This window comes from Orcinus orca, chromosome 2 (genome assembly GCF_937001465.1).
Source record: "Orcinus orca chromosome 2, mOrcOrc1.1, whole genome shotgun sequence".
NCBI lineage: Eukaryota > Metazoa > Chordata > Mammalia > Artiodactyla > Delphinidae > Orcinus > Orcinus orca.
In genome coordinates, this window is record NC_064560.1 from 68,431,012 (window position 1) to 68,443,993 (window position 12,982).

The window sequence follows — 12,982 nt, forward strand, 5'->3', positions numbered from 1 at the left end:
GTTTTTTAAGGTCTTTTAGCTTTTTTGTTTGTTTGTTTTGAAAACCTTAGAACTCAGTTGACTTTCTTAAGGAGGGCGTTTTAGCGAAGAAAGTGTTGTTTTTAATCACCCAAGAGTTATTTTGCATACATATAAAAATAACTATGTTGGGCTACTTAGCTGGTGTTTGGTACTATAGCTGAATAATTCCCTCCTGCATTTCAACCTGATTGATTGGGCACTGAATTCAAATTCATACCTCACCAAAATTGCCTATTACTACTTCTTTGGAACTTCAGTGTTATTAGTATAAATCCAAACAACAGAAGTTGACACAATTCACCAAATGCCCAGGGTCTGTTTTATGTTTATTTTGTTTTCAGTAATTTAGCACAGTGTTGGAGCACATATTTTATATGTTATGGCCTTGCCCCTAATCAGTCTAAACTAATTGATAAGGGAAGTCTGGGGGCAGAGACCCTTTTATTAAAAGCTCCTCTACTGGGTGTATTGGAGGTGGGGGGACAAGGGTTTGCTTGGTGAAATAAATCATGGAGAATGTAGGTGTATGGAAGGCACTCATGCTGTATTTCAAAGCAGTTCCAATTTAGCATCTTACTGTTAACATGTTTGGTTAAGTCCCTTTTTTTCTTCCAGTTTTATTGAGATAATTGACATACAGCACTGTATAAATTTAAGGTATACAGCATAATGATTTGACATACATACATCATGAAATGATTACCACAATAAGTTTAGTGAACATGCATCATCTGGTAGATACAAAATTAAAAAATTGTTTTCCTTGTGATGAGAACTTTCAGGATTTACTTTTTAAACAAATTTTCTGTATAACATACAGCAGTGTTAATTATATTTATCGTGTTTTACCTTACATCCCTAGTACTTATTTGTCTTATACTGGAGGTTTGTACCTTTTAGCTATCTTTATTCAATTCCCCCTCCCCACAGACCCCTCACTACCCCCCCATCCCCCAACCCTGCCTCTGGTCCACAAATCTGATCTCTTTTTCTGTAAGTTAGTTTGTTTTCGACGTATAATTGACCTACAACATTATGTTAACATGTTTGGCTAAGGTCACCATTTTTGTTATTTTAGTGATAGCTTCTGGAGAGTCCCCACAGTTTAGGGGAAAATGTGATTACTCTGATATTGATGGGGAGAGTGTTGCAGAAGAGCAGCAGCTGAGGCATCATTCTAAAGATAGTCTTGATTTTATACTTAGGATCCAGTTCTGATGAGTTATTTTGTAATTTGTGAAGTCTTTAACTGTTCCTTCCGTGCCGAGCAAGAGCTGTGTACAATGATGGGCACTAGTGCAGCATTTACTTTAGTACTGAAAACTTTTCTTCCCAGTTTAGGCTAATGAAGTACACTGTTGGAATTTTCTCATTTCTGAAGTGTGGATATGGGACTTCCCTGGTGGTCCAGTGGTTAAGACTCCGAGTTTCCACTGCAGGGGGCTCGGGTTCGATCCCTGGTCGAGAACTAAGATCCCGCATGCCGGGCGTCATGGCCAAAAAAAAAAAGTGTGGATAATGACAGTCTTCACTGGGTTATGAAGATTAAATCACACAATGCCTATAAAGTATTTAACAAAGAGAGACTGTTACACTGAAAGTACTCAGTAACTGCAAGCTGCTAGTAATATTTTATTACTAATGCTTCATCTTTCTTTTTCTGTTCTAAGTCCCTCTTTTTTTATATATAAATTTATTTATTTATTTTTGGCTGCATTGGGTCTTTTGTTGCTGTGCGCGGGCTTTCTCTAGTTGCGGCGAGCGGGGGCTACTCTTCGTTGTGGTGCTTGGGCCTCTCATTGCAGTGGTTTCTCTTGTTGTGGTACATGGGCTCCAGGCACGCGGGCTTCAGCAGTTGTGGCTCACGGGCTTAGTTGCTCCGTGGCATGTGGGATCTTCCCGGACCAGGGCTCGAACCCGTGTCCCCCGCATTGGCAGGCAGATTCCTAACCACTGAGCCACCAGGGAAGTCCCTCTAAGTCCCTCTTTAAGAGCCAGGCTGCCCGTGAGGTTCTGTGGCTGGTGGCCTAGCCTCCCACAGGAGTCTGGTCTATTTAGGCAAGTTAGGAGAGAGGTTTGTTAAAATGATTTTAGGAGGCAGGTCCTCTTATAGTTAGTTGAAACCTTGGGTGTATTTTGCAGTTAATCCTTTAATTGTTTTTATTTTTAAAATTTATCCCCCTGAGAAACCCAGCCTTTTGAAAGGAGCATATGACTCTTTCTGGAGTAGACCAGCTTGTGTGAGTCATAGCCCTCCTCTTGGCAGTCACTCTGAGTAGATGCCTTATTTCCTCCTTCTGGAGCTGGTAATTATTGCCCTGGTTTACCCTCTGCCTCATTTCCCTCTCAAGCTGTACAAGAGTGAATAATTAATACCAAGGTGCAGTGCTGTTTGGATATAAATGTAACTACAGTAATATTTACAACAAAATCTAATTGGCGGGACTTCCCTGGTGGCCCAGTGGCAAAGAATCTGCCTTACAATGTAGGGGATGCAGGTTTGATCCCTAGTCAGGGAACTAAGATCCCACATGCTGCGGGGCTACTGAGCCCACACACCTCGACTAGAGCCAGCGTGCCGCAAACTACAGAGCCCACACGCTCTGGAACCCGCGTGCCACAGGTAGAGGGAAGCTCGTGCACCACAACGAATATCCTGTGTGCTACAACCAAGACCCGCCGGAGCCGAAAATAAATTAAATAAATAAACAATAAATAAATCTTAAAAAAAATCTAATTGGCTGTAGCTTGCTTTTACTAATCAGTCTTCACCATAGCGGCATTTGATTTAACATAATGCCTAATGTCCAGTTTATTGTGTTAGACCCATAGTCTCATGATTTGTGTTTTGGGTTTCCTCTGCTTTCTTCATTTCCTTTACTTTTGGTTTGAGTTGTTGAATTCTATTTTTTGTTTCTACCTCAGACCTTGGAGAGCTTCTAAAAATACCAATGTCCAGCCCAACCCCTGTGATTAATTTTTAAAAGCTCTCCATGTGTTTCCAATTTGCATGTGTTGTTTCCATATGTTTGCATGTTTCCCCGTGTGTTTCAAATCTTCTGATGGAGCACTTGTTACATTTTTTTCTAATCCTTTGTCTCTCCATTCCTTGTCCTATTTTCTCAGTTCCCTTTTTAGGGCAGCTTGAATTTGGAGGTCTGGAAGCAATGGGGGATGGGGTGCTGATAAGGGGGAGTTGTATGCTTGATGGAAGAGGAAAAGTTTCCATTTCAATGTCATGCCAGATCCTGCTGTAGCATACCTTTGAAATGTTTATACTAATGGGATGTTTTCACCTCCAGTTGCTTTAAGTTCTAGTGCTATCTCTTCGTTACTGTGATTGTCTACTTGAACCCGTTTAGAGACCTCCAAAAGTTTGGATTCCAGAATTAACTTTGAACAGTTACATTCCATTCAGAATTCCTTTTCCCCATAGCTGATAAAGGTAACTTAGGGCTAGAGCAGTGGCCCTGGCTTGTGCTGTGAATCAGTTATTTAGAGTGATATTTGTCACCCACTGGTGGGTTGTGAATTGTAACCAGCGTTAAAAACAGAACAAGAGAATAGAATATAAAAATAAACCTCAGGGTATTGCATTTGTATGAGTTCTTTCTTAGCCCAGTCGTGGCTGGTAATCTTTCATTTGGATTTTGTCATGAAGGAAAATAACATGTGGTGAATACCAGGGTAGATTTGCATTTTATTGAGTGTTCACTGTGTCAGGCACTGTTTCAAGGAGTTTTGAATGTATATTTTATTTAGTGTGAGGGTTAGTGTAGCAGAAATGATAGTGACCTCCTTCCACTAGCATTCCCAGGTTAACTGTCACAGAGCTTTCTTCTTTTGAACTTCTGTGGGTGGTCCTGCATCCTGCTGAGCTCTTCTTATACTCTTGTCATCCTGTTCCTTCAGTGGGGTTGTATACTTAACGAAGATTTATAGTTACTTCTCCGTTTATTCTGGTTCTGCTTACAGTTGCGCAAACCAGTAGATGAAATGATCGTTGAGATTTTTCATTGAAAACTGCATTGATTGTTTTGGAGAGATTTAATAATCGCTAACAATAGTGCCTACTATGAGCCTGCAACTTGTTCTAAGTCCTTGATATGTGTTACTTTGAGTTGTCCTCACATCAGGTCTGTGAGGTAGGTGGGATTATCACCCGTCTTTTGTAGATGAGAAAACTGAGGCACAAGGGGGAATAAAGGGTAGATAGAACTGGATTCAGACATGGGCAGTTTGGCTCCAGGATTAGATAGGTAAGAGGAAACTATGTAGGTGATTGGGGAAAATAGTAAAACTGTAGACTAATTGTGTACTCTGTTTGTCTTAAAAAACTTTACATTTTTAAAGAAACCAAAAGCTGAAAATCACTGGTGTGATTTATGCCAGAGACAGATTGCTTTTCAAAAGGCGGTGATTTTACATGGAAAGATTCAAGTTAACTTGTATCCAGTGATTTCCCCTGGGGGTAGTTTGAGAAACCGATGGGGGAGTAGTATGAGGAAAGGTGGTGGGTGGAGGGGTGCTGGAGACGAGAACCTGGCCCTCCTCTGGTTGGACAGACTCCAGCACCACACATGCACTTTGGATTTGGCCACAGTTTGTAGAGACTGAGCTTTGCTTCTAATTTTTGTTTTTTGTTGTGGTAAACTTCGTTCCAGCATAGGCTTTGCATCAGAATCACTTGTGAATTTAAAAAACCCAGGCCCATACCTGATTGGATTTAGGGGGTCTTGTAGTGGGAGGGGAGGGAGGGAAGAGGAGGGGGGGGGAGGGGGGAGATTGTCAGAAGGGCTCCAGGTGTGTCCATTGCAAAGCCAGCGTTGCGAACACTTGTCCTATAGACATGCCCTCTGGGGAAATGGTTCCTGAGTGTGGTGGCTGTCAAAAACCTTAATTAGAGGGCGCCTTCAGTTCCAGTTGATAATGCTGGTTGATTTGACCTTAAAATGGAGGCAGTATATGGCTGGTAAGTTGTCATTTTGAGGGAAGGGGGTGATGGGTCAAATCCTTGCAGTGTTCCAGTTCCCTTGCTTGATTAAAAAGTTTGTTTCCTCTAAATTTAGCTTTATATAGGCATTTAAGTCCCCAGATTTACTTGCTGAGAATCACCTGGGGTGCTTGTTAAACATATTCCCAGGCTTCTTCCCTGGAAGTGTTGCGTTCAGTCGTTCTGGGGTGGTGTCCAGGAATCTGTATGTTGGACAACAGCCTCCCTTTCTTGCATTGAGCCTGGTTTGGGAAATAAGGGCTAATGGAACGGGACTTTGGGTCTCTTTTCTGTTTCTTTTTAGCTGTAGAATCTCGGGCAGGAACCTCTGAGCTTGTTTCTCTGTCTTTAAAATAGGAGTAAGGGTATATAGTATGTCTCTCTTGGGGAAGTTAGAATTAAGTAAAATACTGTTTTTTATAACACTAGTTTTCAGCTTGGGGACACCACCTCCTCCCCCAGCAAGACTTTTGGCAGTGTCTGGAGGTATTTTGGGTTCAGGTCGGGGTGCTGCTGGCATCTAGTGGGTAGAGGCCAGCGATGTTGCTCAACATCCTACAATACACAGGACAGACCCCTTATTCCCCCGCAACAAAAAAACATCAATAATGGTGAGTGTGAGAAACTGGTCTAAAACACTAAAGTGCTTGCCACAGCGAGTGTTGGCTGTTATTAAGAAAGTTGGGAGGCCTCACTTTTCCTTTTCTGTGGCCTGATTCAGGGACTTCACTTTACTTCCTATGACAGTGTGGTCGTAAGTTCCACATTTACTACTGAGGTTAGCAGCCAGGACTTTTAAATCTCCTTTGAGCTTTGGAGTTGCTAACTTATAAAAGTCTAAAACTGTAGCCTGAAAGTTGTTAATAAGGAAAGATAAGACTCAAAGGGCTGAAAGGAACTCCTGGTCAAATAAGTTCATCTAACCTCAGGGTTCTAAATGTATGTAAATACATCAGTTGGTATGGTAGATTATAGGGAGAGTTCTCTCTGTAACTGCCTTTCACCGCATGAAGGGTTAGTCTTCCATGTTGTTACCCGAGTAGAAAGCTTGCCTCGCCTTTTATGTTAATCCTTAGTGCTCTGCCAGACCCACATTGGGATAGGTATTTGCCAAATGAATATTTAATTTGTACCTTACCCAGGCTTCTTGTTATAATTCACTTTTCCGTAATGATATGTATGCCTGGGTTCCATTTGTTTAATGCTTCCTAAACTATGTAGGACTACTCAAATGTTTACTGGTTATTGGGGAGCAGAGTAGCATAATAGAGATAAAGGTGACTTCTGCCTGGTACCAGTTGAAAATTTTAGAAATATGGTTATTAAAAGTAGATTTTTCCTCCATTATCGTTGGGTTTCTTAATCTTGGGGTGGGGTGGGCTGGTTTACTGATGGGACTGAATTAACCCTTTATCTTCTGAAACTACACAGCATTTTTGTGTGTATTTTGTCTCTTACATATATGTACCTTTTTCCGAAAAGAGGATCCTTAGCGTTTCCAGTGTTAAAGTGAGTTTCAAAAGAATTGCCGAATCCTAGGAAGGTCTACTCCGGAATACTGATCAGTTCTTCAATGTTAGAAACAGCGCTTTTTTGAGAAATTAAGAAAAATTCAGGGAAGTTCAAAGAATAAAAAAGTTTTCAACAAGTTAGATATAGTTAAAATCCTATTCACCCTTTTTCCCTAGTCACTTTCATGAACTTGGCATATAAAAACCTTGGCATTTTTAAAATGCATATGGTTCATGTAATATATTTTGTGTTTAAAAAAATATGATAGTTTTGAAATTGTCATATTGATATTTATAGATCTGATTCATCCCTAGTCTTAACTGTTGTAGTTAATTGCATAGTATGAATGTTTCACATTTTATTTTTGCATTTTCATACATGAACATTTAGGTTATTTCCTTTTTTTTATCTTATGAGCAGAGCTCTGAACATTTTTATACTTTCCATCTCCAGCACACATTTGATAATTTGTTTAGGTTATATGCCCACTGATTAACTCACACGATTCATGCATATTTCTAGGGTAATATGCCAAATAGCTTTCCAAAGCTTCTACTGATTACTTTTTCAGTAATGGTATATGAGTACTATTTTCCCTACTTTCTCATCATACTTTAATGTTAACCAGACTTTAATTTCTGCCAAGCAGATTAATGTAAAATAATATGTTGTAAATACACTTCCCAAATTACCAGTGAGGTTTAATTACCTTTTTATATGTTTATGGGCTATTGCAGTTTGGGTTTTGTAATTGTCCATTTCCTTTGCCTAGTTTTTTATTGGATTTTTCTTTGCTATGTAATTCTTCATATGTTGTATGTATAAATCCTTTGTTGTGTATACATTGAACTTTCTTTTCTCAGTCTCTTACTTGTCATTGAAACTGGTTTATAATGTAGCTTATTCTTAAGAATCATAGGACCTGAACTAGAGGTGGAGGAGATCTTAAAGATAACTGTTCAATTTATTTAAGGAGCTACATCCAGTATTTTTTTCATCAGTAAGAAACTCGTGACTTAATCTTTGCCTTTCTATCCTCTTATGACACATAGAAGTGACTTGTCCTGCACCACCCTTGGAATGATTCTGGCCTTAATCTCTTGTTGGGTGGTTTAATAATGTTTAACTGATTATGACAGGGACAGCAACACCACTTAGAGGTTAATAGTAGTGTGGATTTCATAATTCAGGCTGTGGGGCTGGGGGGTGACATACACACACTTGGGCTAGGCCTCTTACGTAAAATGAAGAGAAGGATTAGAGGGGAATGTTTGCAAATGGCACAGAAGTGCTCCACAAATGTTAGCTATTTTAATATTGATAGAACATAGTCTGGAGATAAACTTTATGGAATTCCAGTGTAGATGGCTTTGCGTTTTTACCAGATTTTGCTTTCACCACCACCAACAAAACAAAAAAAAATACAGCTCTGCCAAGCAGTTCAGCCATTTTGTAAGTTTAGGAAAATAAACAGTACCCAGTAAGTGCTGAAATGGCAGCTCTTGGGCCGAGAACCCGCAGGCTTGCTCTGTAGCGAAGTGTTGCTGTGCTGCCCTCTTGTGGTTATCTGGGAAGCGGTGATTAAAAATTAAAAATGGAACAATAGCTATTAATGCTGCTTGCTTTCAGAGTCCAGTTGTAAGAGACACTTAATCACTCCATTTTTGCCAGCTTCAAAAAGGATTTTGAACAGATGTCAAATCTTTTTTATCAGTGAGTGAAAAGAAGTAAGCTTTTTTTTAAATAAGCATTTTTCTATTGGAATTGAAAAACTCCCAATTTTGACTTGCCCCTTTTATTTTTGCATTGTATTTCCCTTGTGATGATTGTTCAATCAGAAATTATAAAACTTGTTTGCAACTTAGGTTTTGAGTAATTTTTAGGTAAACTTATTTTTCATGAGGATTCTGTATTTATGGTGGTTAATCATTCCTGGAAATTCCATTTTTAATTGCCTTATAACTGTTAATGCCATTGGAAATCAGGTAATTTTATTACTTTAGGTGAAAGCTTAGCTAAAGGACTACTCACCCACTAACTTGATTTGTCCCTTTTTTCAGTCCTGTGGACATCCCACATCTCCTACTCTAAATCAACATTACAAAGTACAACTTAATATTGATAGTATTTATTATTATCATTCAGCATTAATAGTGAATCTGCATAATATTTCAGGAAATATCCTGTCTTTGGAATGAATAATTAGACCGTCAGTGCCTTAAATGTGAAGGTATTTATAGTTTTTTCCTAAATATTCTTTTTCTCTTTCAACATTTAGAAACTTGTCCTCCTAGGAGAAGTATGCAAATTAATTCATTTATGTCTTTATTAAGGCTTATTTTTAAAAACGTTTTTTCCCCCGAATATTATTTTAGGTTTCTTAAATCTGAATTGTTTTAGAAATGATGGGAAAAAAAAAAACAACACTTGGTCTCACCCTCATTCATATCTTTAGCTCATTTTGTATAGGATTGGGGATACTTAACGTCCCTTGCCTTGAATTTGACTCGTTTGGTTGGATATTTTATGAACCATTGGAAACATTAAAAAGATTAATACTTACATAACAAATGACTATGAACTCAACCACTCAGCCTCAGTCATAAAACCCACCAATATCATTTTTTTTTTTCCTTTGGTCTGCGTCAGCTCTTAGTTGAGGCGTGCAGGATCTTTATTCGTTGCGGCGCAGGCTCTTCCTTGTGCGCGGGCTTCTCTCTAGTGTGGCGTGCGGATTTTCTCTCTCTAGTTGTGGCGCGTGGGCTCTGTAGTTTGCGGCACGCGCTTAGTTGCCCTGTGGCATGTGGGATCTTCGTTCCCACGGACCAGGGATCAAACCCGCGTCCCCTGCATTGGAAGGTGGATTCTTTACCACTGGACGACCAGGGAAGTCCCCCACCAATATCATTTTCTGATTACATCTACCTCCCTCAACCCCCAGAGGTAAATACAATTGTAAACTTGATGTTTATCTTTTCTTGGGTTTGACTTTCAGAGTTACTAATTTTTTTATTTTTAATTGCACCAGTAAGTAGTTCATGGAATCCACTAGGTACTCAAATAACCCATCTCACAGAGTAAACCACTGTTAGCAATTTGGTGATTAAAACGTATTTATGCACATAGACATAGATGTGTTTATTACCTAAAAGGTGTTATATGTATTTTTATGTTTCCAGAGGTCACTTTCCTACACAAACACAAATACAGAGCTGCACATGAAGGCATATATACAAAGATATTATAGTTTTATTGGTTATAGTGAACAATTTGGAAATCTAAATACTCAGAAATACAGAGTTATGGAAGTGTATCACGGATATTTGTTGCTGGTTGGTTAAGAGAACAGTTTAAAAATAGCCTAAATGTTCCATTAATAAGGGGGCAGTTTAAATAAATGTAGTGTATTCATCCTATGAGGCAGTTCAAAGAGAATGAGATATTCGTATACACACATATGCCCTGATGTGGGAGTTGGCATTGCATGTTTACATCATATTTGCAATGATTTATGTCACAGGTTAAAAGAGGGCACAGGCCTGAGATGATCTAGGACGGAGACCCAAGCCATGGAGGCCAGAGCCTACACCTTTTAACTGTACTTCCTCTTTTATCCTCTTGCCTGGTGACCACCTTCTGAGTGGTCACAGGTGGAGAAAAAGTGACTTAAGATGCCTTAGTCAGCTGGACTAGTCAGCTTTCCTGTGCAAAGGACCAAGGAGTCAGTAAGTATAATGAGGCCTTGTAGGTACTCAGTCGCTGTTACAGGGATGCCTGACTGGTTTTGGATGTTGTGTAACAGGGATAAGGTTTATTTTCTGAGTCTTTAAGGCTTTGAACTCTTGTGGTAAAATAGAACATGAGCTTTTTAGAGCCACACTTGAGGTGGAATTCCTGCTCCCCTCCCCGACTCCCCCAGCACTTTCTAGTTTTGTCATTGACCAGGTTATTTAAAACTTCTCAATTTTTTCATCCTTCACATGGGAATAATAGTGTCTAAAAGCGTTGTTGTGGGAGATAAGCAAAGTGAACATGTAACGTACTCAGCGTATTGCCTGGCACCTGTTTAGATGATAGGCAATTAATAAATGGTCTTCCCCTTCTGCTCCCCTTCCAAGGTAGACGCCCTCCCCCTCCATTTATTCTCACTGCTTTCTCATCTTAACTAAAGTCCCCTCAACTGCATTGTGCTTGCTGTGGATCACACTGGACATTCCCAGTGTACTCTCCTGTTCATTCTGTGGACATGTTTGTCAAGTGATAGTGCCTCATTTCTAGTTTGGAAGGGAGTGGTGGTGAATAACAAAAATACAAAGCCTCTCTCTCTCTTTTTTTTTTTTTTTTTTTTGAGCCTTTCCGGCTTCGTGCCGTGTGTCTTTTATCTCCTGGTTGCTAAACTCGGGGTCCTTTCTGCTGATGTTACTCTAGGTTGTGGGTTGCTGCTTGCCTCCTCCTCTGCTCTGCCTCTCCTAAATGAAAAGATAGTTTTTAAGCGGAAGAGTTGAGTGAGCTGTATACTTTTTTCCTGTAGAGTCCATCAACTTTAGTCTTTTTGCTTTAGAGTATCCTCACTCCTACCAGCATGCCCATGAATTACTTTTTAACTATTGGAGAACAGAGGGTGGTATATTGCCTTCAGTCTTCCCTGGCCGCCTTTGTGTGTGTGTGTGTGTGTGTGTGTGTGTGTGTGTGTGGCTTCTGCTTTCATCTACCTACTTACCATTGCTCTTTCCTGGGAGGGGTTTGGAATGAGGAAGGGGTGGGGGTGTGTGGAAGCCAATGGCAGTCTTCATTGGGTTAGGCTCTTTGTTTATTCTTTTCTGTTAAGTTTACCAGGTCTGGGACTCACTGCAGGAGATTTCAAGGCAGGAGTTCTGGTTTGGGGTTCATGTGTATGTTTTCATTTGCACCTATTTTTGAGAACCACTGATTGGATAATTGCAACCAGATTGCATTTTTATTCTTTGGGTGACTCTGCCTTGGTTTTGTTTTGTTCTGCATTGGTTGCTTTTCTGTTTGTTTGTTCGTTCGTTTCATTTTGGTTTGGTTTTGTCTCTTAAGGAGGGAGGGACTGATGATGAACAAATAAGACTTAGTGGATTTCAGGCAGATGGACCTGGTTTCAAATCCTACCTGTGTCATCTTGGGAGAGTTATTTAACTACTTCTGAGCTTCAGTTTTTCCTCATCTGAATGAAGGACAAAATAATATCCCCCTTTTAATTTTTTTTTAAAAAAGCTAATCTATATAAATTAGGTGGCATATGGCATCATGTACCTACTCAGGAAGTGGTAGCTATTAGGGATGTTGAGAATGGGACTAATGACATTGTTTGCAAATAAGACTATAAAAGTGAATTAGAAAATTTTGATCTTGTATTACCAAATTACTATCTGCTGTCATATTAACACTAGGATTTTTATTTTAAAACAGATTTATGTGGCAGTTCTTAAATATTTAAATTTTTTTTTTTTTTTTTTTAAGTCATTCAGCATCTGAAGAAGCTTCGGGTTCAGACTCAGGCAGCCAGTCGGAGAGTGAGCAGGGCAGCGATCCAGGAAGTGGACATGGCAGCGAGTCAAACAGTAGTTCTGAATCTTCGGAGAGTCAGTCAGAATCTGAAAGTGAATCGGGAGGTTCCAAATCCCAGCCAGTTCTTCCAGAAGCCAAAGAGAAGCCAGCCTCTAAGAAGGAACGGATAGCTGATGTGAAGAAGGTATCGGCTTTGCTGTACAGTACAAACGTGCTGTCAGCTAGGACCAGCTGACAGACCTTTGTTTCCCATGGAAAACTCCTTAGTGTATCTTGATAATGAAAACTCATCTACAGCCACCTTTTCTAATAATATACTGTCTGTGGGTCTAAATGGGGAGTGCTTTCTGCTCTACTCGTTAGACACAGGGCTATAAGGAAAATAATTACATAAACCATCAAATTATAGGGCAGAAAGACCAATTTTTGTTATTTTGGTTTTTAACATTTAAAAAAGGTGGTTAAAATATGTATTTTTTAATACAGCACTGAATTATACCAGAGAAAGTCATTCACAGATGATTGTGGAATGCAGTTGTAGTGTGATGGATAATCCCAATTCAAGAATAAGGGTAGTTTTTGTTCTATTGAAGAATGGAAGGAGAAATACTCCTCACAGAAAAGAAATTATCTGTACCTAGGCAATGTAGGTATTTGCTTAACGAGAATCTTCCAGCAGAGGACGCAAAAAGGCAAAAATTGAGTTGCATAGCATTTTTTCATTGATGTCCAAACTTTGGGATGCATCCCTTTTGGGGAAGAATTAATGACTTGGTCTAGTTAGTCGTGAGAAATGCAGCTGATGTTTTAAAATTCCCTTTTGAGAGAATTAAGTTAGAATCACTGAAAATATAAAAAAGATTGCTTTTAGAAATTTAGAAGTAAAATGTCTTAAAGAAACTAAAAGCTTTATGCTAAATCAGT

The 12,982-nt window shown here is 39.4% G+C and overlaps 1 protein-coding gene across 4 annotated transcripts in view; it reads left to right on the top strand.

Moving 5' to 3' along the window:
- Window positions 1-12,982, top strand: part of CHD2 (chromodomain helicase DNA binding protein 2) — a 127,127-nt gene that overhangs the window by 6,595 nt on the left and 107,550 nt on the right. For all 4 annotated transcript variants that reach the window (XM_004271669.4, XM_033431483.2, XM_033431480.2 and 1 more), the window contains one exon: window positions 12,011-12,242. In XM_004271669.4, coding sequence (XP_004271717.1) covers window positions 12,011-12,242 — 232 coding nt within the window. The remainder of the gene's footprint in view (window positions 1-12,010; window positions 12,243-12,982) is intronic.